Here is a 22,921-nt window from a genome sequence, read left to right as displayed (position 1 = left end):
AAGTATGAAAGGTAAAGAACTTTTAATGAACTTCCAATTACCTTCAGTACTGGAACAAGGCCCTTGTCAAAGGTTATTTCTCTTCCAGTATAACTTTCGTTATGATAAAAGAGTTTGAGTGTCTGTAGGTTCTTCAAACTCGTTAGGCAAAACAGATCAGTATCTGTGAATCCCACTTTAACCTCAATAATGATTTCGAAAAGCGATGGGCAATATCGCATCACTGATCCAAGTTGACCGCTTGTATATACTCCAACAGAGTGAATGGCTAGATGAGTGAATGAACTATTTTTGTGTGGTTGAGCTTGCGCCGCTGACTGAGCCATTTCCAATAAAACATCAAAGGTGCTGCCATTCGAGACGATCTGCAAGGCTGGAAAATTCTCTACAGCCATTTTGATTCCTCTTTTTGTTACAGCAGCGCAGTTTAGCAACAATACTTCAAGGGTCTTGTTCAGCTTGGTTGGTTTTTGAATTAACCATTCAATGCCAGTGTCCGTTAATCTATTGCAACCGTTAACATTCAATATCCTATTTGAAAAAAAAAGATAAAAATAAATAAAACAAAACGACAAATAAACATACATATGCTTAAAAAAATTTAAATGAGAATAATTTTAAATACCGTAAGTTTTTACACCAAGTCCCTATGATTTTTAAACAAGAATTATCAATATTAGAATAACATAATGCCAACGTTTGCAGTTTTTCAAGCTTGGGGAAGAAAGTCAAGAACTGTTCGTAATTATAACGGTACCAATAGGGAACAATTAACTTTTGAAGTTCGGCTGTAATGAGATATCCGATGTTGAAATTTTTCATGGTATACATATATTTTTTTTGAGAAAGAGAGTTGATGATGGCCTCTAACAGAACCGTGGCTAGAGATATTTCATCAATTTACATACAAAGTTTCCGAAGAAAAAATATTATGAGGATTGAAAATGAAAGTAAGCGTCATTGGTATCATCGCAACTTACGTATTGTTCGAAAAGGATTGATGCCGGACTCGCTGTCAGTTCTTAGCTGGATCGACCATGGACTACCCGTCCATGTTTTGAAACGCTTAGCATTAACTGGAATGTTACATTTAAATTTGCAAATGCAGTCAATACACTGCGAAAAAAGTGAGACCACAGGCTTTACTTTAGGCATCTTGTATCTGAATTTTTTTTCAAATTCAAAGAAGAATACAACTTTAATAAATTCAGATGAATTATTAGGGCTCGTAGAGATTGAAGGACACAACACGTCAAGCAATATAAGTAAAAGCAATGAAGGACCCAAATTGAATACAGGAGGATGATTCTATATAGGTCTGATTTCGGAGGAAGGTGGAGAAATCTCCACGGGCTATCTCCACCTTGGGCTTTCCATGAGAACGATCTTTATTCGTATTTAAGCGTCATCCTTACGATGAAGGTCGTAAGAATGACGCTGATGAAATAACTTGGGGATTAATCCCCAAGTGCACTACATTAGGATGCAGACACTGCTTAAAAAACAAAATCATTTACTTATTCCGGCCTTAACATATCTCAAGGGGATTTAATGACATTACATCCTCTTTCATTCTATCTGTCTACAAATACACTGTAATAATAATACTGTGTAAGAAAATGCAGCTAAAACATATTTTACCTTTTTATGAACTGCCAGAAAGTCTTTTTCGTTTCTGTCGACCGTCGACGATCGGCCCGGTTACACGACACTGAGGGGAGTGGCCTCTGCGGCGCAGCAAACACGCAAGCCACTGGTTGAGCACTGGTTGAGAGCAACCACTCGGTTGAGCAACCTCTTTTCTGAGAACTTCAAAAGTTGGTTAAAAGACACTCGAAAGTAAAAAAAAACACACAAACTTAATCAAATGCGAAACGAAACGGAGTGGAAATTATTTTATTACAACATCAAATGGAATGAAAAGCAGACATGATTATCTATATTCTATGAACCTCAATCTCAATAATCAGCCAGAGCGTGCACAAAGATTTTTATTCCATAGATTAAATTTCCGGATTATTCTTTATTACTTTTTGCACAACAAAAATGTGGCGGGAATTTATTTTTTCGAGTGATCCATGAATGGCAGCCTGAGGTAGTTCAGACTAAAATGTGTGGGCATTGCGACACATACCGCATCCAAGAGCGAACTCTTCTCCAGTAGGTGGATGGACGAGATGGAGTGGACATTCATCCCCATCTAGCTGACGACCCCGCGGTCCTGTAAAAATAGTTTATAGTTGAATGAAATTGAAAAGACTGAAAGACTATTAATAATACAAACCGGCAGGACATTTAGGCAAAGCATGTTTTGGCATTTCCGTGACATGGCGAAAATCCTCGTGACAGGCATTGCAAAAATGAGTTGTTCCGAAGCAGAAAAAGACAGCCACTGAACAGCAATAACGGCACTTGTACTCGAGGTAATCAGCACCATGGCGGGGACACATTTGTGCTCTTGAAACATCGCTGCAACCGCCGCACACAAGTTCCGACGGATTGAATGAATCACCTCCACCACCTACTCCTTCGACGGCCAATCCTTCCTCACAACGAGCTTCTCCGCCATAATAGGCCTTAGAAAATGACAAATGAAATTGACCATCCACCTATCAGCTACCAAATATAATGTTAACATACCTTGTTACATCTGAAGCAAACGTAATATGCGTAGCGTTCCATGGCATATCCTTCGGCATCCTGGAAAAATCGATTTCCAGGCAATGAAATGGCTTCGGTTTGGTGGAGACCTTCGTACTCGAGTCTCATCAAAGCTTTGCGCTTGACGTCTTCAAAAAGCTCACGTATCGGAATTAACAAATCATCGAGGAACTCATTTCGTAATTCAGCCTAAAATAACATGGAATTATCAGAATCAAGCTTATGGCACCTAGAATAACAGGAAAAATGAAAAATACCTTGCAAATAGGACAACGAGAAAAGCTGAAGGTGATGCGCGGCCCAGGCCACTTCTTTGATAGAACTGAACGACAGCAATGGGCATGGAAGACGTGTTTGCAACTTAGCTACATGTTTGGGAGATTAATTTTATTATTACCATTATTATTTGTTTTGTTTTATTTTATTACTATTCTTTTTTTTTAAATAAAATTAAAATGTGTGCACTAATTTATTTCTAATGTAAGAAGTTGACGAACGCAAACCTGTATGGCTGGTGCAGCAGACAGAGCTTCGGTGAAGCAGATCATGCACATGTCGTCGGCGTCTTGCTTCAGATTTGCTGAACTGCCAGAACAACGAAACAAACAGGGAAGGCATTCTGATTCACCACGCACTCCCCCGCAAGGGTGGCCACAACCGAGCGTTTTGAGACACGCATTTCGTGAATATTCCTGTTGGTTAAGAAGTCGTTATCAGGATGTTATTTCCAATTTTACTCGAAAGAATAGAAAACTAGAAATATATAAGGTCTTACGACGCAATCTGGTTCGCTGCACACATTGATTGTTTGATCATCAAACAACGAAGCCGATGACGGAGATATAGCCGAACTACAATAGCGACAAGAAGAGGAGGCCCCGACGCCGCCAATTAAGGAGCCGTGATAATTTCCACTTTCGTTCGTAGCGGCAGTGACGTAGACGGAAGAGACGGCAGTTGTCACTCCGTGACGGAACTCAACCAAAGATTTGAGGTTCCTAGCGTCAGAAAGCGCCAAGATCCAAAATAATTTAACGCGACCACATCCCTCGTGAACATCGACTTTGATAGCTTCTTCTTCCTCTTTGCAAACCTGAAAAGCCAACACATTTGCAATTTTTGCGACAAAATCAGTAATAATTTATTTCAAATTACCTGACGCTGATGGGAGCGAAATTTGCGCGAAAGATGCAGAACTCGATCGCAATCAATACAAAGCGGCCCGCAGTCGGAACAGACAATTTGTGCCCCTGTTTCCCCGTCGTCGTGGTTGTTACACTGCGGCTAACCGATAAAAAAAAATTCAGAAACATGAACACTTGTCAGTAAAAGGTAATTTACTTTGTTCACTGCTCCGCGAGCCCACTGTGTTGATGAGAGACGTTCGACGTGCTCGTCTTGCAGTAGGCAAAGGGCAGCCAACGTCAACCACACAGATGGTGTTTGCAAGCAATCCAGGGAACTGCGGCGATCTTCATCCAATTTGGTAAGCGCAAGAACAGCTTCCGCGATGCCTGCTTTCGTTACAGCTGACCATACTTCAGACAAATTACCCTATTCCCATAAAAGAAACCTTTCAGAATTGAACTGAATTTCTAACAGTTCACTAACAATACCGATGCCATATCTCTAACGAGCTGGATAATGCTCTCTGCTACACGACGGGGCATGTGGCCTCTCATCCACCAGCGAGATCCAAGTTGACGCTGAGGTTGCTGTCGGTTGTTGAAGATACTAGCCATCGTCACAGAAGAAATGGGATTTTTGCTAGACTCTTTATCACGTCCTTTACTTTTTACTTGGATTGTCAACGCTTTGGCGATACATGCCAGAAAAACATCTAAGATTCCGACCCTAGGTAATCAGAATGAAGATTGTCACTTTCTGATTTAAACTAAAATACAAACAGATTCGGGGAATACCTTTCAATTGATCCAGTGGAATTGAGGACTTGCAGAATACCATAATCAGTAGTGGGCAGCACGTCGACGCCAACCAATGAAGCAAAAACAGGAGGGGGCAGCTCAGGCAGCATGCGTCGTAAAAGAGCGGTTACCTAATTATGGGATTCAACAGAGTTTAATTTTAATCGAAACTGTTTTAGATGGAAAGCATCACACTGCATTTTGTTGCACTTACCTGACGTTGGATTCGAGGTGAACCGGTATGAAGCAAGCTCAACAAATTAGCCGGTAAAGTAGACTGTTGCGAGATGTAGGTTCGTCCGACTCTACTTCCGCTCAAGGCGAGTACCTACATAAATAAATTGAAATTAATAAAACGATTCGCATGGTGACGATTATAGTATTGAGGATCGTGGATCATCTTGAGTAGACAAAAATAAATCAAGGTCATTTAGACCCACTAGCGATTACGCGCCAGGGGTTTAGATAAGGTGCATGCAAAATTGACAAGTATGTTCAACACAAACAGGAAAGCAAGCCGATAACAAAATGAAGAAAACAAATGGAGATCTGGTTAAAAAAAAAAGATAAGAAACTTGGGTATCTTTTCGAGCAACGTATAACATGTAACAATTTTATCCAGTCTTTTTATTTGGTCATGAATAGATCGGCTTTGCGTTTGCATGTCTTGTGCTGCATTGGGCCTCACTTGATTGCAGCATTTATTTCGCTTCGTTACGATATCAAATCATGGTATGATACTATTTCAGCAACATCTGTCGTTCTCACAACCTTTGTTGTGTTCTCAACCAACAAATTTTTCTTCCGCGGCACAACCCATATTGCTTGTGTTCTTCTTGGAGTTGTCAGGTAAAAAAAAATCAATAAAAAAAATTCAAACTCAAATATTAGTAATTCTGTCTTAGTCATGAAGTTTCACGGCAGTCTCGCAGCACTGATTGGAATCGACTGGCCAATCCTGAAATTCTTGGTTTCTATTTGTGTATGGCACACGTGACTAAAGGTAATCACTACCGATATTTAAAAATTTTATGTGCTTATTGCAACCCACTCTACTACCAGGGATAGGGACTTTCATCAAATTGATGCCAACGGCAAGCGTCGTTAGCTGTCCCTCAAAATACGTTGCTAGTTGGAGAGATTATGTCGGTTTCAGCATGTCCATTATTTCCAGCTGCTATTTTTTACAGGAACCTAACATTTATCGCAACGAAAAGGTTTCTATCCTACTTCTGATCAGTCACTAAACGGGAATAACGTTGTTTGTCTTTGATCAGAGAATGATCGCGTGGAGACTGACTTTCGCCAAAATTGAAACACTTCATTGGACCGGACTGGCTCTGAGTGCATCAACCAATTTTGAACGCTATGGATGGCTCCTAATTTTGTTTACTTCCCTTCAGTCGCTACTAGCTTATAGTTTCTTCTATCAACTACAAAAACTAGATCCGATGTGAATACTGTAAATTAATACTAAGAGACGTGAGCCAAAACATTTACCTGCGATAAGAGTTCGAAGCAATACGAATCAGAGATCCGTGAATTAACGTAGCCGGCATCGTGATTTATAGCATCGGTTCCAGTTAAAGTGTCATTTTGTTGTTCCAATTGTAGCAAAGCATCCCATTCTTCTTTCAACCGAACGGTTTCCCGCTGAATGCCATGCAATATGTGGGTGCACACTTGGCGTTGCAAGTGAGTCAACTTCTTGCCGCTGAACAATATTCCAACCTGTTCAAAAAAATTCATAATAATAAATATTCTGAGCATATTTAAATAGCAGTAAAAAAAATTGAAACAGTAGAGATTGCCATACCATGTGCTCTTTCAAATCAATATCCCGAGTCCTTTCAGCTATTTCTCCATCCATTTCATCTTCATTGGGCCCACGATCGGTAGAACGTGAAGGAGAGGCATCTCCCTCGTTTAAAATCAGCCGACCGAAGACCTGGGAAATAAGAAATTGCAACGTAATTAGTGTTATGTTAATTAAACTCACGAATCGTAGGTCAACTTTTCAAAACTAATACCTGTGAGGTCAATAAACGAAACACTCGCAGTGTTTCCGTCTCGCACGTTCGTTGATGAATGGCTAAAGCATTGAAGGACCGAGAGATACCTCCACCCAGCAAGCGAACTTGACGAATGCGAAGCGAGTTATCGGGCCCTTTCAACTCAAGCTGGATGATCTGGAAGTTGATTTCTATAGTAGAGAAATTATTAAAATCATGATTTGATTCCTAATGGCGACAATTCAAATAAAACGCATACGAGGTAGGGAAGTATGAAGCCACCCAGAAAATCGAGTTTCTACTTCTAAGACGTCCACGATTTGCAGCTCTTCTCCATTTGGTCCGGCTTTGAAAGTCACTCCAGAAACTTTGTTCTACGAAAAGAATAAACAACATGATAATTAAAGCGGATTTTACGAGGATTTAATAGAAATCTATAGAAACTAAGAAATAAACTCACCCCCATATCTCGACTGTTATCGACATATAAACAAACAATGCGTGGTGGAAATCCAGCCGTTTCAGGACAAACTTGGATGGTTATGAGTTTCATTTTACCCCGGTCCTCGTCGCCTGATTCCCAGAACGTTTCGGTCGAGCCATCAGTCAAACTATTTACCATGGCAGTGCGGCTAGACACCTTAATGTCTATTCCGTCAGTGAATTCAGTCAACATCGTCACATGCCCAGCTGAATGAATTGCAGTATTTTCTAATGCTTCGATATCGACAGTTGCTTCCTCTTCACAACGCGAAAGAATTCGACTGATGTTGCTAAATACGTGGCTCCTAGATACACGGAAAAAAAAAGACAAATCATTAAGAAACTGACAGCTTTCTACATTTTAATTCATCAGTTTTTAACTCACTTGTGAAGAAATGCGTGATCGGTTTGCTTAAATCGAATGTCCCAACAACGGACGGCCATCGCAAGTAGAGGTGTGCCCATCGGGAGTAGTTGCATCAGATTAGACACCGTTTGTAGAAGGCCGTGAAACGACTGCAATAGCGGCGATAATCCTTCTCCAGCTAAACTGACGTCTGAAGTTGGATGCTGTCCTACTAAGTTGTCTTTGTTTGTCGATCCATCAGCTCCCACTGTCTCCACTTTGTTGTTGGCTGTTTCCAGAGACGGAGCAAGTGACGATACTAACCACCAGAGAAGATCATGCAAGCACACTGGCTGAGTGACGTTTTGCAGGAGCCACGATAAATTCTAATGGATAAACAATATAACATAATGATTTTCCAAGTGATAAGACTTTATCTAGTGATGACACACCTCCATTGCAAAGACGCGGCAAGAGGCTTTTCGCAACGCCAGCTCCATGGAAGTCCGAAGAGAGTCAAGATCATGTCGCTGAGCAACAAAATCTAAAACCGGCAATGTCGATTGTGTTGCCGCATGGTCATGAGATCCGGACATTAACTTAACGGTATCTTGGAGAGCTTTGGAGGGTGAACGCAAAAGCGCTAAACCTCCGTCGATTCCTTGTTCATCAGCGCTGCTGGTTCGTCTCCTCTGCGATACTCCAGTGATGGAACCGTCCGGCTCTTGAGATGATCTCAGATGTTGGGCAAGTGGCTGTGTAATCATAGAGACCGATCGATGTAACTGCCTGCCGAACCCATCGCAACTTTCTTTTAGTCCTCGACAAGGATCCATCTTTTGAAATAGAAAACTGTCAAGCACAAAATCATTAAATTTATCACTTGATATGTAATACTTCAAAGGAATTTTCCACTTCTCCATCGCCAAAATTGACTTCGTTGTTGGACAGCTGAGGGCTGCATCCCGATTTAAGAACGGGAAGACATTGAAATTGAAGCCAAGGGAAAATATCACCTGACGCTTGGTATCCACTCTAGAAATGAGACAAAGAAAAATTAGTAAATAATAATCTGCTTTAAAAACGAAATCGAAACAGCAACACTGCAAAGATTTTCACCTTGGAAGGTGGGGCTGAAATCTTTCTGTTTGGCAAATCCTTGTCAATTTCGGAGACTGAACTAAGTGACGGCTGATGCATTAGGCTCCTTCTTCTTCGTTCCAGTATTTGTTGATTCTTTTCAGGACTGGACGACGTAGCTAGTTGCAATAAGAAAAGAGCGTTGTCTTTGAGAATGACGTGTGTCTCCAATGGTGTTGAGGGTCTTAACAGTTGGGTCGTGGGTGTGGTAGTTGAAGTGATTGATACTTTTCTTCTCAATCGCTTGCCCTTGTCATCTTTAAGGCCGAATGCTTCACCCACTTGTCTCCTCTGTTGCAAGTACCGATGTCGACAATCCTCGCACAATAAGTACCACGAACTTCCCTATAAGACCAACACAAAAATAAGCTAGAATTAATTTCCATATCAACTGAGGAATCCAATTTGGATCTAACCTGAATGCCTCCTTCGCCACAATTTCCTACCCAGCCCCCGCAGTACTGTCCGTCGGGGTTGTAACCCAATCCAAGGGCTGGCTTCTGACAGCCTGGATGAGCTTGTCTCATGTGAGCGGTTACAGGCACGGCAAACAATCCGCCGCATAGTTCACAGTTAGATTCCGGTCGGATGCTCTCTCTTCGGGACTTGCGCTTTCGCTCTTTATCGCGTGCATCTCTGTTTTCAGTTTTCGGTTTAGCCTTGGACACGCTCTCATTCTGGAACTGGGCAACACTGAGCGTCGAGGATGAAGCCGTCGGCTCAGACTGTATCAACTCAACACAACGCCCGCTCATCTTTTCCCAAAGTTCGACCAGGAGGCTAAGTGTTGGAGTTAAAGACGATGCCACTTTGTTGTCAGGAACATCCGGTTGTATCTGATGATTGCTTGCCGATTCCCCTCGTTCCGTGTTCCAACTCTCTTCTAACGCTACCGGCAGTGGAGATGCAAACGGTCCTGATAGCATATTAGTAGAAAAGATTTCAACTGAGTGCCGTTGGCGCGCTTTCTCCTCTCGTGTCTTGCGATGTCGAGGATCTCCGCGCAGTGGTACAATCGGATCCACTTGCTTGGGTAAATTGGGGTGAAACTTCAAGAAGGAAGCGCAAGCCATAGCGTCGTGAACCAATCCTTGATGCCAAAGGTTGGCGGCGAAGACAGCGCGCAGACATTCGGCCGTAGAGGGACTCATGCCAACGCGAGCTATCTCTTGTTCTAGCATCAGAGAGCGCCCACCAATGTGCTGGCCAGCGGTTGGTGATCGCGATTTTCGGCTTCTTGTTCCACCTCGCGACGCTCGCTCTTTGGTACGAGAGGCTTTTGGGGACAACCGCTGAGGTGAACGGGTCAAGTCAGATATTAACTCAGCACCAAGATTAAACTGATTGGTTTTGTTGGCTTCCGGACTCGTCTGAGTTCCCATTTGGGTAACGTTTTTAGCCTGGGATTGAAACAAGAATAAAGAAAAAATGACTCCACATAAAAGTGTTAACATTTCTTTAAAATACCATAACTGTGATGACTGATTGATCCACACTCTGCGACATTTGCGTTGCTGGACTCAAACTTCGGCTACGTTGAGTATTTTCTGCTTAAAATGAGGGGCAGGAAGTAAATAGTCAAAATTATCTGTAATGCTTCTAGGTTACGGTAACTAACCTAATTTTACTGTACCAGAAGAGGGAAGCGAACCGGAAGGTTTTGAGCAGCCTCCTGGTGACGAATGAGCCGATAGCGAACGGTTCACGACCGCGATAGCTCCGGTCTTCCGACTAGGAATGGGGCTGGAGGAAGGTGAAGCGTTACCGTTAGCTCGGCTCTCGCCCATTACTCGAACCATATCCTTAACCGATACTCCTTGCAATTCAGGTGGAAAATTCCTGGGAAAACCAAATATATTGACAAATTTCAACAAAAATGTAACAAATCAATGATTAACGATGCGAACCTTGAACGAGGTGGTGGACTAGGCGCCTCTTTAACTAATGATCCGTCACGTCTCAGCCAATTTTGAAATGCTGAGAGTCGTCCTACAGCAACTGCAGCAAACGGGCCACAAGATCCAACCAAAGCTCCGGCATCTTCTACGCTTGATTCCAATGATGCTTCCTGTTTAATTAAACATTGCTCAATCATTCCAGCAACTAAAAATAACTAGTTTTCATTTACCTGTACATGAAGTGACGCCGTTGATTCAGATGTACTTTGGACATTTGATTTTGGAGACTGGTCGACCTCGCCTTTCGGAGGCGATTTCTGTGAGGAGGTCGGTCGAGGAAATTCGAAGTCTTTGTCTATGCCAAAAATGAAAGTGCTTACGGGTTCTGGAGACGAGAAGGCCGACAGATTAGCCTGTCGCTCAGCACTCTCGCTAAAATCGTAAGCCGGCTTGAGTAATTGTGCCGGACTAGATTTATCTGAACCTGCTGAAACTAGAAAACAACAGTAATGAATACCACTCTGATTGAACCTTCCTGTCCATGTATCAATAAATTACCAGATAGAACCTCATCTTCGTGGCGGAGGTAAACCATCTGGTGGCGATCAACAGCAAGTGACCAAGCCTCTAGTTCGTTATTTGAACAGAACTGACGAGCAGAAGAGGGTAAAAGCTTTACCCATGCTCCCTCCGAAGTTTGTCGCTGTTAAAATAATTTCAAGATGAAAATTTAAAAGCTTATTAAAGTAATGAAATCATACTGAATACCTGTTCAGTTACTAAAAATGAGCTGCCAAGTTTTAATTTTCCGACCGGCAAAGCTTTCAAACTGGGCAGTGCTCGAATGTTATGTCCAGAAGCTCCACAGTCAACCACATAGAACGTCTGCGCCGTACTGAACACTTTTTCTTCTTTCTTATTACTGTGACAATAAACAAAAGTGTTAATTTTCTTTTCAGAATCAAATTGCTCACAAAAGTACCTATCCGCTTGACTGTTTTTATGGTGTGAGGGCGGGTCGTCACCCATCTCGTCTCCTTCATTCTGAGTCGTACTGATGGGAAAGAGCAACGTCTTACTGATGTGCTGGTTGTATTGCAGGCACCATGCTTCTGAATATGGATTAATACACCATTCCCTGATAGATTCCGTGCTCAATCGCAACCAAGTTCCGTCGTCATTACACAACTAAAGAAAAAGAGAATGCAATGCTGATATTCATCAAATATTACAATATAAAATATTTTGATTTCAAATACCTCTTCAATGAATGAGATGGTTCCTTCGCATGCTACAATCCCTATTTGTTCCCCTTGAAGTGAAGGCTGGGCCCGCACACGCAAACCAGCACTTGCTCGAGTTCGGAATTGACGTAGCCGATGAGAAGGTGACGAATTGTTCCTTACTGTGACGTTGTGGGAGGGAGGTAAAACTCCTTGTGGTGGCTCTTTCACGTCGACTTTGTAAACTTCATCAAGCGGGTAGCCGTCGATGGTAACGTGAATAGAATAAAGTCCAGCGGCACTTGGTGTCCAGTTAGCACTGTAAGAGCCATCAGCGTTGGGCCGAACAAGCATTGTTTCGCTAGTTCTTCGTTTGATGGGTGACACGAATCGGAGCTCCTCAAACGAGTAGTTTTCATAGGCCTGATTTCCAAATTCGTTTCAGACAAGTGGAATCAGTTAAATAGTTTATTTTTACGAACCTTAAGAAATGTGATGGCGTGAAGGCACATTCTATCTTTCGTGGTAACATCATATGGTACATCAAGAACTGGGGGTTCGAGATGTTCATCGCAATTTTTCTCGTCTCCCGAGTAAAGCCGCTTGGTTGGTGATAACAAAGCATCATTGTTCGTCTGCGTAAGGTCACATGGAACCGCTCGAATGTTTACCTGAAACAGAATATATATAAAAGAGCAGGTTACACTACTAACCCAGCATAAGTATATGCACATCACACCTTGAGATTGGGAACATGAACAAGGTGGCCGTACTGGTCACGAGTTAACAGGGTCAAAATGGCTGGCCATCCGGCACGTAACCCTTCACTGACCACTGTCGTCGTGGTCGATGTCACAGTCGTTGCCTCAGAGGGAGTTTCTTCGTCTTCTTCATCTAAAAAATAATACAACATTTTTCTTTTAAGTGAAATGAAATTTAAAATGTATGGATTAGTTAACAACAATTGATAAACAAAAATACCTTTATCATTTGTAACCGATTTAATGGGCGACCCGAACCCAATGGTACCAAGAGAAGTACTATTAGGGACCCCAAAAGTGGACAAACTAGCCGAGAAAACGCCTGGAAAAATTAGTTGCGATTTAGACGGATCGACGACCGATTCCGGTTGGAGCCAACGAGCTAAACGACCGCCACTCGTCTCTTCCGAAGCACTGACAAAGTCTCGCAGAAACTGCCTTTCTTTTCCGCTTACGCTACAAAGCACAAATAAAAAACGAAAAATGCCTTTACAATTTGTGATTTTTTTCGTGTGTAAACAGCGAAAGTGCTTTTAGTAAAAAAAAAAAAAAAAAAAACATCTTCCTCCGAAAATAGTAGATAACAAACCTGAACGGCAGATTCCCCTCCAATGCTTCGTGAATGGTTGGCAATTGTGATAGAGCTAACCCTTTACTTAAAAGACCAGTATGGGCAGTGTAGATCTGTTGTGTTATGGATTCCATTGAATCGGCGTCCATTTCATCGCCTGAAATTGAAATTTTTTTTATTTTTATACTATCAGTTTGGTTACACTGGACTAAGGATTTAATAACCTCTGGATTGTGGCAAAGCGAGATCTCTTTTCATTAGGGTTGCCGAACACATCCCACCTAGGTATGCCAGTTCGGTTTCCAGCAAACGAATAGCATTGTTAGTTTCCAGCGACTCGTATCCAACAACTGTACAGCGGAATCCCCAAGAGGACGCTTTGTCAATTCGAATGCAGTCGGACGCTGATTCCAAAGAAAATATAACTTCATTGCCTGAAACGAGAACAACAAACATTGGTATAAGGCAATAACATTTTCGATCACAATATTACCTGGTAAAATCATGGAATGTGTAGGCCAGTTATCGGTTCCACCGAACTTTTTCAATGCAGGCCAATAATCTGCTAGAGAAGCATCTGCCTGGTTTTTAGGGAAAACCGAAGGCAGATAAAGCTGAAGGGAATCTTCGACCTGGCTCGTGCAGCACTGACCGTCAAACTCTAAACACATCCAGCGGACACTGTCCGGGAAAGATACACTAAGAACGCAACAGGGCGAACAAAAGACGGATAAACTCAGTTAGGTAATCTTCAGGGTTACAAACATACTATTCATCTCGTGATTATTACCGGAAGTGAGATACTGTTGCGGGACGATATGGATGATCACTCTCGACTACCACCACTTTTGGAGATGTAGTTATGCAAGGGTCTTCATCGGGCATATTTCCCCCTTTTTCAGACGACAGAATGTCGGCCAAGCAAAGTGCGGAAACATGGGGTAGTAAAACTCGGATGAGCTCCAGGATTTGTACAGCATTCTACGATAGAAGATTTCCAATTAAAGAAGAACATAGAAATATTAAATTTGAAAAAAACAAGGATTTTACTTTTGGATCCGATTCGGCCACGACGCCAATGTTGGCTACGACAAAAGGTAATAAATATGAGACGACGTGTGACTTGCAAATGATGGGTAGACTGTGATGGATTGGCAAAGAACGAGCTGCACACAATAGATCGGATGTACAACGAACAATCGAACTTGTAATCGACATGATGCTCTTCCTCGCCTGATTCCCAATAGCTGATAACGACGATTGCTGAACCTCGGAATTACTGGGAATGCTTAAAATCAAGTGAAAGAAACACACGTAAAACTATGAGTTGATTCTAAGATAGCAAAATGCTGACTCACTTGCAATAGAGAATGTAAGGCAACTGGCCACGGATGTGATTCGTTCCATTGAAACTGAGCAGGCAAGCTGAGAAGTTGAAAGTGGTTCCATCCGGGCCTTTAATAGAAAGAACACCTCCGTCGCCATTATGGGTCTTTCCACCTTGATTCCGAAGCCGAAAAGTATATCGAGTGTTTTCCTATTGATACAAACTTGATGAGAATCTAACAGGAGAATGTGGGGGAAAAAATGTGAGTTCGCAAACCTTGATGGGAACAGGGCGATCGAACTTTATTTCTGCCACATCATTAATGGAATCTTCAGGTCCGTAAGAGCCACGCACTACAGCCAAACTATGCCAACTGAGTGTCTGAGCAGCATCACTAGCACTTCGAATCTATAACAGAGATGCAACCACGTGAAATACCCATTTTTGAATGAAACTCGATAGAAAAACTTGCCAATTCAAGTAATTCCAATTCGTAGGTGTAACTGCCTCCACCGCCAAATACGCCAACGCCAATAACGCTGACATTTGGTCGATCTACAGTGAAGCAGATGGCGTCTGGTGATCCATTACCAGTATTCCATGACCGGTTCTGACTAGAACTGGTGAATCGCGATGGAGTCGCAAGAATTCCACGGGTAGTACTAACATCCAATTCCTGCATGACGTTAATATCAATGATTTGCTGTGTAAAATTTTATTGAGTAGAAACAAATCGATTGGATGCTTACTTCAATCGAACAAACTTGTGAGGCCAATTCCGCCACTACACGAGCTAAGAGCCGACATGAATACTGCACTAGTTTGTCGGACCAAATTATTGGCTCCATGTCAAGAGACTGACGCACGGGCCAGGTGGCGATGAGAAACAAGCGATCAAGAACCGCTCGGCAAGGTCGATGCACTAACGACTGACCCTCAACCTAAGACAACATTTGCACATGATCAACACATTATTTTTTTTTTTTAACTATAAATCTGAATGAATATACCATATGTTCGACGAGAACTGGAAATTGGTGCGAATCCATCTGCGGAAGAGTTGGACTGGTAGACCCATTTTCCGACGGACTGCTGAGACAAGGGGCTCCTTCCATTTCGGGTGATTGAAACTGACGGCGCACATGAAGCGACTCTTGCAAGTCGCACAAATTAGGTACAGCTGACCTAAGACGTATGTGGTGACTGCATAAGGAATCTATAACAGCAGCCAACAACTGATCACTGTTCCCAGGTGCGTTAGAAACCTAAGTAACAACGTTAAAGTAAGCATGATTGTTGTTGATTCAAACAAAAAAATTTATACAGTGTCAGTTTTATCATTTACTTTTTGGATTTGATCCAACAACTCGCATAGAATCGTCCATTTAAGTGAGGCGATTGGATAGAAGACGTGAAAACAGGCGACGAAGGAATCATGTGTTTCTTTAGCAACTTGTTCCAACATGACCATATAAGTGGAATCTTCAAAAGAGAAATCAACAGTTTCTTTTTAAAATTTGTAAATTAACTACTATTAAAAAAAGCACAACTCACTGCATGGTAATCCAACCGTATGACTCTTATTCAACAACCCGAGTACAGGGTCGCTCAATATTGACCTCAAAGTAGTTCGAACGTTAACGATTGCGCGAACAACAGCAACACTCTCTTCGACCAATTTTTTGGGATTTTTACCTATAAAAAAGAAGTAATTTAATGTTTTAAGGCACAAATGAAAGAAAATTTTGAACTGTACTTTTCACTGGATACAACTCTAGAATGTAAAAGCGTAGAAGTCGCATTGAAACACGACACACAAAGACAATGCGTGAAAGATCTTGAATATGGGCATGATCTTCCTTAAGATTCACTTCTGGACCAGTAAGACCATTTGTAGTCATCGCTTTTAATGCCGACCAAGCCCATTGAGTTAAATTGAGCAAGGCCGTAAAAGAATCCTATTGGTGAGAGAGTAGGAATATTATAAATGAACAAATAAGTATTTCCAACTAGATTTTCAAAAAAAGATTAAATCTTTACCGGCGTCACTACTTTGGAGAAGTTGCTGCTGATGGAATGAACGGTTTCAATACTACTGTGCGGCTTGGACGACGGAGCATCGTGTGCTATCACTCGAAATAGAATTTGAGGTAATTGACCAGCATTCACATCTGTTCCATTATTTGATTTCTTTGACGGTTTGAAGGTGAAAGTTACTCTATATACCAGAAGGATTTCAAACAAATCAAGAAATTGGTCAAGAAAATAGGATTTTTTAAAAATTACTGGTCTTCTGTGGTAACTGTGCTTTGGCCACCGGATCCGCAGTCACTTGATGGTCCGTTAACACGCGCCCATGCCAGATACCAACGATTAGCTTGAAGGCGAAGGGGCTGGGAAAATAGAATTGGAAAGCGTTGTCGAGCTCCACATTCGTAAACTACTTCGTCGGTTTCTGCAAGCAGTTCACCATCTCCTTCTTGGTCACCTCCTCCTATCCCCAGATCGAAAACCTGATAAAGAATCATAGGCAAGTCGTGTAAAACTATGGCTAAAGAGTGAAGACTCAACTATCAATGCTGATAAAGCTTTACCTTAATCTTCCCCATGTATTCGCCACGGCCACCGAATAGTGAGAAGCCACCAAGAAGAATATCTGTGTCGGACATGAAACGAATCGCTTCAACTGAATGTCCTGAATACCCCCAACCTCCTCCGTGGCCTAGACACAAGATAATTTACTTAGTTTTGACTCAATCAATTTAGGGAATTTCACAGGGAAAAGATGTAGAGAACACACTTTCAAATCGATTGACGACAGAAAAATCTTCTTTAGTGAAACAGCGATTGACAAGCGACTTATGGGGGTCCTGGTTTGTTATTTCTTTGATTGGAATCTGTTGGCATCGAGTGAGAGAATCGAGACAACAGAGCAGGTGAAGAGCAGCTTGCGTTTGCGTTACTTTCGACGAGGGAACAACCGGCAAGGTAAGAGCTGGTCGAAAAATATCGGCAACATCAACTGATTCTTGTTCGTTCATAACGGAAAGTAAAGAGCTGCCGTAGGAGGGATGTACAAGTCCGGAAGCAAACACATTGTAACCTCGCACCATCGAAGTAGATTTACAGAAACTAGAATATAAAAAAAATATATATATAAATATTATTGTACCGGTAATTATAGGTTTAGCAAAATTTAGCTTACCTCCATAAAATACTATAGACGGGATCCCAAGTCAGGATGGTGTTAGCAAAATTAGCTTGCTCTGTTCCAGAGAAGCTTCGACATTGACCATCGTTTCTATTGATGACTAGATTACGAGATGACGGCTTTGAGTGAGTTGGCAAAATGGCTAACAAAATAATAAATAAGCGTCAATAGATTGTTATTCGGCGAAAATATAATTTGTTCAAGTACCAAAGTAATGATCTGTAGCTAAAACGGTGGAATGATGAAACTCCTCTTCGCTGACAAGACTTTCTTCCAGCTTGAAAAAGGTTTGGTCTCCTGACGCACCAATCCAAGACGCCCTCTTTCCGCACTTTGGTCCTATGTGAGTCACGAAACCCGGAACGGAATGCCAAACAATTGAAGACGCACCACAGTGATCAATATTCGATGGATCTCTAGCTAATTGTCCTTTCTGTAATCAAAAAGTAGTGATTAAAAAAGACATCGATATTTAATCTGATGGTGAAACTGTTTAAATTTTTTTATTTACCAAATGTGCTCCCCACGTGAGTACGTCGCCATCGGTTGTTAGTACAACTGTATGGTGACTTCCAGCAGCTATCATAGAAATATTCACTGCGCATGGCATTTTTACAAGGTTAGGAGAGCCACGAGAAGAAAGGTCCCCAACACCCAACTGTCCGTAACTATTACTGCCAAAGGTGTACACCTGCCCATCAGTTGTCAGAAGAACTATAACCAAGATTTAAAAAAAAATAAAGCAGATATGAGAAACCATTCTAAGTAATAAGGAAATATTAAATTCCAAGAAATTTATGTTTAACCTGAGTGATGCAAGCCACAGGCAACTTGCGAAACCCGCACTTTACTGGGAAAACTAATTGGACCAGGGGAAAGCGACGCCAGTTTATTAGTATCACGATCCCCATCACTTCCTAATGCAGCGTCGATGCCATCTATGATTTCAAACAGATTTGAAAGAGATTATAAATACATATCACAAAATCATACACATACTTTTTTGGGGCTGGCCAGCAGGAATCTTTTTAGCATCCCATCCTTTTGGAGCTTCACGATTCATCATAGCCACTTTGACTTCAGAAGGATGGCGACGTCGATGGTGGCGGTGGCGACGATTTCCATCAAGGGCAACGTCCGCATTCAAAGCTATTGAAACCAATTTGAAATTACATGTGATCAAGTTTTTTTTCTTTTAATAACAATATTACCAGCACCAAGTAAGACTTCGCGCATTTTCGGATCATCAATTCCTCTTCCATCCAGTCTTGAAGCCCGAAAGTTTGCTACATCCACTAGAGCAGCATTTGGAAATACTTCAGCAGGAGCGCGAACAAAGCGTCCCATTAGGACGGCATTGTTGGCTGCCATGGGACTACCTCTACCGCGTCCCAAAGAAATAATGGGAACGGGAGCGGGTGGCAATCCTATACCGACGTCTGAATTCGGAATTCGTGCGCACGTTCTACATGCACCACAAACGGTACAGCCAGCTTCACCAGATCCACACCCACAGAAGGTTCCTGGTATTCTACCGGGACTATTGGTGTTGACACAAGTAGATCCAAAACCCTTTTTTTTTTTTATACAAGCGTGAACAAGTAAATAATTGATTGTTACATTGTATAGAAGAGCAAACTAACCGTGCATTGACCACACTGTGTGCAGACCATGCATTGATCTACACTCCAGTGATGTTCGTCTGCGGCGCACAATTTCATTTCTGTAGCTGATCCGCTGTCTTCTGATTCAATTTCGTCGTCGATGGGTTCTTTGCAAGCAGAAAGCAGGGTTGTTGATTGCAACTGAGAATTGTTTTCAGATTGCTTTGTTTGCGATGATGAAAATAAATCACGTCCGCATTGGCCCTTATTATTGATCCCAAAAGTGTAAACTACACCTTTATCGGTGAGAGTTACTCCATGAGCTTTTCCCAAGGCTACTTTAACAATACGGTCCTTAATACCCAACAGTCGTCCTGTTTTCAAAAACTTTTAGTTAGAATAAGAAAAAGAAAATCAAATAAAACAATTTACCTGAAGTAGATTCACAGTAAGTGGAATCTTTGCCAAACAGAAAAAGTTCGCCATCTTTGGTTACCATGGCCGAACTTCCATTATTGCAAGCAATATCAACAACGACTTTCCCTTCAATAGATGAAAAACGTTTCGGACGACTTGATTTCTGCTGCCTTCGATGCTTGGCTAATAAGAATGACAATCGTTAAAATATTCATATTGTAAGGGGGGAAATCACAAATTTACTCAAATCGCCGTCTTCTCCTCTTTTGGCCAACCCGGCAAAGAATGCAGTCCCGTCTGCACCCAAGAAAACAGCATGCAAGCCGTCATGTCCCGTGGCACAGCGAACAATCGACGGGCTTTTTGGAAGAGGAAGTTCATACCAGCGATTTGATGTCTGCTCTTGGTTATGGACCAACTCTCCAACCGTCTTCAACCCTAGAGAGGAAGCTTTCCCTTGGTAAGAAACCTAGGAAAAAAAAAGTTTACTTTGTGCATACGCACAGCTATAATGACGAGATGAGGATAGTAATACTTTTCCTGAAGAGGAAACCATCAGCATAAATTCCTTTCCAGCCACTATGCTGGTAAATCCTTCGTCAGCATTGAAATTAATTTGCCGTAGGTCGGTGTTTTCATCATTTATTGAAGCTCCTACAATGTATAGACTCTGAAGAGCCAATCTCAATCTACTCTCTCCAAATGAAAATAGCTCCCCTTTGTTGATTTCGAATAGAGTTGCATGGAGTTCGTCCTAATAAATTGTTTCGAAGCAGAGTGTTACGAAACAAAATTTCTTTTTAGTATTGAAATGAATTTACTTCGTCTGTTTTGAAAACGCTTCCGAGACGGTTTCCATCTGAAAATAAAGACGAGTTTTTGCCAATTGAATCTTGCAGATTAATGCAATCTTTCAATGCCAATGTTTCGTTATCGACTATGTGAAGATTTCGATCTTCCTTGCTGTAAGTATGAAGAAATAATTGTCCCTAAAATAAAAAAAAATATTATTGTGTCCACACTTCCCTTGTGATATAAGATAAATCAAATACATTGAAGAAAAGCAAAGTGCCCTTCTTGGGCACGTTTTTTTTGTTGGATGCGTACAATCGACCACTGACAGTACTGCCAAGTCCTGATCCAATTTTGTAAAGTCCACAGGACGATAACAAGAAAATAAATGGCCCGTCACAAGCAATGGAGTTTTCAATCAAATCTTTGCCTGTTAAACAAAAAAAAGAGTCGGTCATTATTATCGTGTGTAAATTTATTAGAATAATAATTACCTAAATTCACAGAGAAGCATGTAACAAGTGTCTTCTGCTGGATTCCCTGTGTAAACCAGTCTGGTACATGAGAAGTTCCAATCACGGTGGACCGAACTCCTTTTTGAAGAGTCAGCATTATGTTGGGGAGCTATAAATAAAAAATCACTCTTTTATCACGAAATTGAAATAAACTTGCTGCTAAATTACTAACCACAATTATTTGAGCAGCCAACGGACGGGCAACTGTGATAAGAGCGTCGAGGGCTTGTAAAATTCGCGGAGTTACACCCCAAGCGATGACTAAACTAAGAAGACAAGACGAAGCCAAAGATGACAAGCTTTCTTCCACCTCTTGTGTTTCGATCGTGGAAGTATTCTCAGCATCAGTCATTGTTGACAATTTGAGAAGTAGTTCAAATAAAGGTTCTAGTATGAAAATTAACATGTATCGTCACTTAATTATAAATTCAACTTAAAAATTATAGTAGGAATACCAACAACATGACAGGGCTCTGACATCAAGCTTTCTGGAAAGAGATTCTGCAGTATTCCTAAAAGAGCTTTCAGTACTTTGAAGCATAACTGAGGATGTGTCACCTGACTTTCTTGTATCAGATCAAATATGCTTCTCAGACTTATTACTACAACCTACAATTTTGAAAAATTATTGGTAATTTTAATAATGTAGATGTAGAAGTAGGAAAAGAATAACAAGTAAACCTGAGGAACTTGGAGAACTCGTTCACTTTTCTGATTTTCATCTGTAACTGGTTCTTCATTTTCTAAATCCAAATTGGAACTAGTGAGGAGTTTGCATAAATTATATCCTTTCTTAGCAGCCACATCTTGTTCTCTAATAATCAGTTTGCGCACAAATGCAAGAGAGGTAAAATATGAAGGATCTGCGTTGATTCCCAATTCAGAAGAAGTTATTGCAGAAACAAACAAGTCCTATGAAATATAAATAAAGTATTATATTTGTTTAATTTGTTTAATTTTTAATAGCAAACCTTGTAACCAGTCAAACATTTGGAATTGTTGTTACATCTCCCTTTCCTAAGTGAATTTTCTACAACTTTGTGAAGAATTTTTCCTAGGAAAGATCCACTAGATAGTTCCTCTGAACTTTCCATCTTGCTTATTGTTCAATGGGTCAACAAGACATCTCTCCATCAGTTTTCTCAACTTCCAAAAAATTCTGTAGAAAAGAAGTAAATACTTCAGATCAGGTCATGTCATGAATTCAATCCAAGATTTTAATCATAAATTTTACAATTTTACAGTACAGCAACCCAAATGACCTTTTGACTTCACTGCTAATACTTGAATTTAAGGTTTTATAGGCGAAATTTAAAGAGTGGTCTATATCATTTAAAGTATTCACCCTGACTACACTTAAGATTTAAAAAACACACACTGTAATCATATAGGTACGTTTAGACCTTACTTTTTTAATTAACTTTCTTGCCTTTATATCCTAGCACCGCACACCGGCTAGAGACCTTGTCGACTGCTCAAAGTTGAGCTGTTTACTATTGTTGCACGGCCGATAGCATTTCAGTGATATATCCCAACAGTGCACGAATTCCAAGTTTGAGAAAATTTTGAGAGAGAAAAGCTGAACTAGTTTCAGAGCTACTGGTGGTAAAATTATTAACTATATTTTGTTATAATTTATCTTTTGGTACAGTAACTGTACCAAAAGATAAATACTACAGCAAAATATAAAATATTTTTATTGGTATTTATTATAGACGTAATAAGCTAATTCAACGATAGATAACAACTTTGTTCTCCTCCATAGCCAGTCCATAGCCTATTTTTTTAATGACGACAAAATTTGGTTCAGGACAACGCCACTATCCACCAACGAACGCCGAGGAGAGCGCGAAAGATCAAATTATGCTAAACAGAATACTTTCAATCTACAGTTACCAATGGATTCGTCAACACCACGCCTGATTTGTCCGACTTTTCCTTTTTTTAGAAAACTTGAATTGTTGTCAACTAGACGGGCTTTCCTTTTCCTCTGCAATCAGGGTTTCAATACGAGCAAAGTCTTTTGAGATGGTAG

At 41.1% G+C, this 22,921-nt stretch overlaps 2 protein-coding genes across 6 annotated transcripts; one reads left to right on the top strand and one right to left on the bottom strand.

Annotated features, from left to right (window-relative positions):
* Nucleotides 1-1,880: 1,880 nt before the first annotated feature.
* On the bottom strand, nt 1,881-22,426 carry LOC124330474 (E3 ubiquitin-protein ligase MYCBP2-like). 5 transcript variants are annotated; one of them, XM_046788717.1, is made up of 67 exons: nt 22,295-22,426; nt 21,858-22,045; nt 21,568-21,798; nt 21,342-21,495; nt 21,059-21,273; nt 20,866-20,995; nt 20,632-20,801; nt 20,401-20,568; nt 20,115-20,333; nt 19,823-20,048; nt 19,595-19,762; nt 19,202-19,536; nt 18,770-19,130; nt 18,558-18,707; nt 18,365-18,496; nt 18,070-18,272; nt 17,766-17,991; nt 17,553-17,700; nt 17,148-17,479; nt 16,942-17,069; nt 16,634-16,860; nt 16,388-16,565; nt 16,104-16,305; nt 15,902-16,042; nt 15,693-15,829; nt 15,358-15,612; nt 15,097-15,288; nt 14,820-15,023; nt 14,624-14,755; nt 14,379-14,557; nt 14,071-14,308; nt 13,811-14,001; nt 13,514-13,719; nt 13,245-13,454; nt 13,039-13,177; nt 12,670-12,905; nt 12,428-12,582; nt 12,171-12,359; nt 11,725-12,111; nt 11,448-11,653; nt 11,234-11,387; nt 11,024-11,168; nt 10,696-10,958; nt 10,475-10,635; nt 10,186-10,406; nt 10,035-10,117; nt 8,984-9,967; nt 8,547-8,912; nt 8,325-8,462; nt 7,880-8,263; nt 7,467-7,813; nt 7,059-7,386; nt 6,858-6,972; nt 6,617-6,789; nt 6,403-6,534; nt 6,087-6,317; nt 4,801-4,914; nt 4,584-4,717; nt 4,278-4,515; nt 4,003-4,215; nt 3,817-3,945; nt 3,437-3,754; nt 3,165-3,353; nt 2,919-3,026; nt 2,641-2,850; nt 2,285-2,576; nt 1,881-2,221 (listed from the first exon to the last, which is right to left on the bottom strand). In XM_046788717.1, exons 2-67 carry the CDS (start codon nt 21,978-21,980, stop codon nt 2,106-2,108), a joined length of 14,109 nt encoding a protein of 4,702 aa, XP_046644673.1. In that variant the 5' UTR covers nt 21,981-22,045; nt 22,295-22,426; the 3' UTR covers nt 1,881-2,105. The 5 variants fall into 5 exon arrangements, with proteins under 5 accessions (XP_046644673.1, XP_046644675.1, XP_046644677.1 ...); XM_046788719.1 differs by having other exon boundaries at nt 10,035-10,114; XM_046788721.1 differs by having other exon boundaries at nt 10,035-10,114; nt 10,201-10,406.
* Nucleotides 5,200-6,287, top strand: LOC124336895. The gene is made up of 4 exons (XM_046790808.1): nt 5,200-5,435; nt 5,492-5,589; nt 5,649-5,803; nt 5,864-6,287. The coding sequence occupies exons 1-4, from the start codon at nt 5,224-5,226 to the stop codon at nt 6,041-6,043; spliced, it is 645 nt and encodes a 214-aa protein (XP_046646764.1). The 5' UTR covers nt 5,200-5,223; the 3' UTR covers nt 6,044-6,287.
* Nucleotides 22,427-22,921: the final 495 nt, after the last annotated feature.

This window comes from Daphnia pulicaria, chromosome 1 (genome assembly GCF_021234035.1).
Source record: "Daphnia pulicaria isolate SC F1-1A chromosome 1, SC_F0-13Bv2, whole genome shotgun sequence".
Classification (NCBI taxonomy): Eukaryota; Metazoa; Arthropoda; class Branchiopoda; order Diplostraca; family Daphniidae; genus Daphnia; species Daphnia pulicaria.
Note: the sequence above shows the minus strand (reverse complement) of the source record. Positions and strands in the feature narration are given on the sequence as shown.

Coding starts and splice junctions, on each gene's coding strand:
- LOC124330474 (XM_046788717.1), bottom strand. CDS start 21,980: ATGGAAAGTTCAGAGGAACTATCTAGTGGATCTTTCCTAGGAAAAATT. Junction 10,959..11,023: donor CGAAGATGAGGTTCTATCTG/GTAATTTATTGA, acceptor GTTGTTTTCTAG/TTTCAGCAGGTTCAGATAAA. Junction 10,636..10,695: donor CGGCGTCACTTCATGTACAG/GTAAATGAAAAC, acceptor TTAATTAAACAG/GAAGCATCATTGGAATCAAG.
- LOC124336895 (XM_046790808.1), top strand. CDS start 5,224: ATGAATAGATCGGCTTTGCGTTTGCATGTCTTGTGCTGCATTGGGCCT. Junction 5,436..5,491: donor GTTCTTCTTGGAGTTGTCAG/GTAAAAAAAAAT, acceptor ATTCTGTCTTAG/TCATGAAGTTTCACGGCAGT. Junction 5,804..5,863: donor ACATTTATCGCAACGAAAAG/GTTTCTATCCTA, acceptor GTCTTTGATCAG/AGAATGATCGCGTGGAGACT.